This window comes from Olea europaea, chromosome 13 (genome assembly GCF_002742605.1).
Source record: "Olea europaea var. sylvestris chromosome 13, O_europaea_v1, whole genome shotgun sequence".
Classification (NCBI taxonomy): domain Eukaryota; kingdom Viridiplantae; phylum Streptophyta; class Magnoliopsida; order Lamiales; family Oleaceae; genus Olea; species Olea europaea.
Genome location: NC_036249.1, coordinates 9,780,714 through 9,782,044, shown reverse-complemented (window position 1 = coordinate 9,782,044; position 1,331 = coordinate 9,780,714). Strand labels below are relative to the sequence as shown.

The window sequence follows — 1,331 nt, the reverse complement described above, 5'->3', positions numbered from 1 at the left end:
CACAAATATTCCATATTTTCCAACAATTCCATCTCTTCTTTAAAGTCCCTGTTGATGCTTCAAACACGTTATCAGCTACAAAGAGGAAGAATCAGACCTTTTCAGAGTGTAAAACCAGAAGAATTCAGAAACAAACTCACTGAAATTTCTCCTTTTTTCCTTTTCAGTTTTCCCATTTCTTTTCCTTCAGTACTCTACATGGATTCTTCTTTTAAAGAAGAATATGGAAATCCAGTAAGCTTTTTGCGGGTTGATGGCCCTATAATTGTAGGTGCGGGGCCATCAGGTTTAGCTGTTGCAGCTTGCCTCAAACAAAATGGCGTGCCCTCTCTCATTCTGGAAAGGAGTCAATGCATTGCATCTTTATGGCAACAAAAAACCTACGATCGTCTCAAACTCCATCTCCCTAAAAAGTTTTGTGAACTTCCATTCCTTAGTTTTCCCGAAAACTTTCCTAAATACCCCACAAAACATCAGTTCATATCATACATGGAGTCATATGCCAGACACTTTTCAATTGAGCCCATATTCAACAAAGTTGTGGAAACTGCAGAGTTTGATCATGTTAGGCAATTCTGGAGGGTTCGAACTCAGGATTTTGAGTATCGTTCAAGGTGGCTTATAGTTGCCACGGGCGAAAATGCCGACTCGCTTATACCGCAGATTCAAGGAATCGAGCAGTTCCGGGGGCCTGTAATTCATACCAGTGTGTATAAGTCCGGTTCTGAGTTCAGGAACCAGAGGGTTTTAGTTGTGGGTTGTGGTAATTCTGGCATGGAAGTTAGCTTAGACCTCTGTAGACATAATGCAAGCCCTCACATGGTGATCAGAAACTCTGTAAGTAGATTTATCTATCCCTCGACTGCGTTTCGACATAATTTCTACATACCAAAAAGACCCTGATTTTGTACTTGGTAACAAACATGTTACTAATTTGTTCGTCTTTTACTTTATAAACATGGTCGTATATTAAAGTTATTTTAAAAAATTGTTATTTGCTTATCTTATCCACATTTTATTATTCAGGTTCATATTTTACCTAGGGAAATGTTTGGTATTTCTACATTTTCAGTAGCCATGAAACTTCTTAAATGGTTGCCTTTAAGACTAGTGGACAAGTTTCTCCTGCTGGTGGCCAACTTCACCTTGGGCAACACAGAGAGATTAGGTCTCCGACGGCCAAAAACCGGCCCAATCGAGCTCAAAAACGCCACCGGAAAGACTCCCGTGATAGATGTTGGAGCTTTATCACAAATCAAATCCGGTAAAATAAAGGTAATTACATGATTTTTGCACTTTTTATGTGTACCCTGAGTTGTGCTACAGCCATA

General features: G+C 39.6%; 1 protein-coding gene across 1 annotated transcript; it reads left to right on the top strand.

Moving 5' to 3' along the window:
• The first annotated feature begins 43 nt into the window (after nt 1-43).
• LOC111408430 (probable indole-3-pyruvate monooxygenase YUCCA4) lies at nt 44-1,287 on the top strand. The gene is made up of 2 exons (XM_023038190.1): nt 44-837; nt 1,027-1,287. The coding sequence occupies exons 1-2, from the start codon at nt 55-57 to the stop codon at nt 1,285-1,287; spliced, it is 1,044 nt and encodes a 347-aa protein (XP_022893958.1). The 5' UTR covers nt 44-54.
• Nucleotides 1,288-1,331: the final 44 nt, after the last annotated feature.

Excerpts from the sequence above, each read along its gene's own strand:
- LOC111408430 (XM_023038190.1), top strand. The coding sequence starts at position 55 with ATGCTTCAAACACGTTATCAGCTACAAAGAGGAAGAATCAGACCTTTT. Across the intron at positions 838-1,026 it reads ACATGGTGATCAGAAACTCT|GTTCATATTTTACCTAGGGA; the intron begins GTAAGTAGATTT and ends TTTATTATTCAG.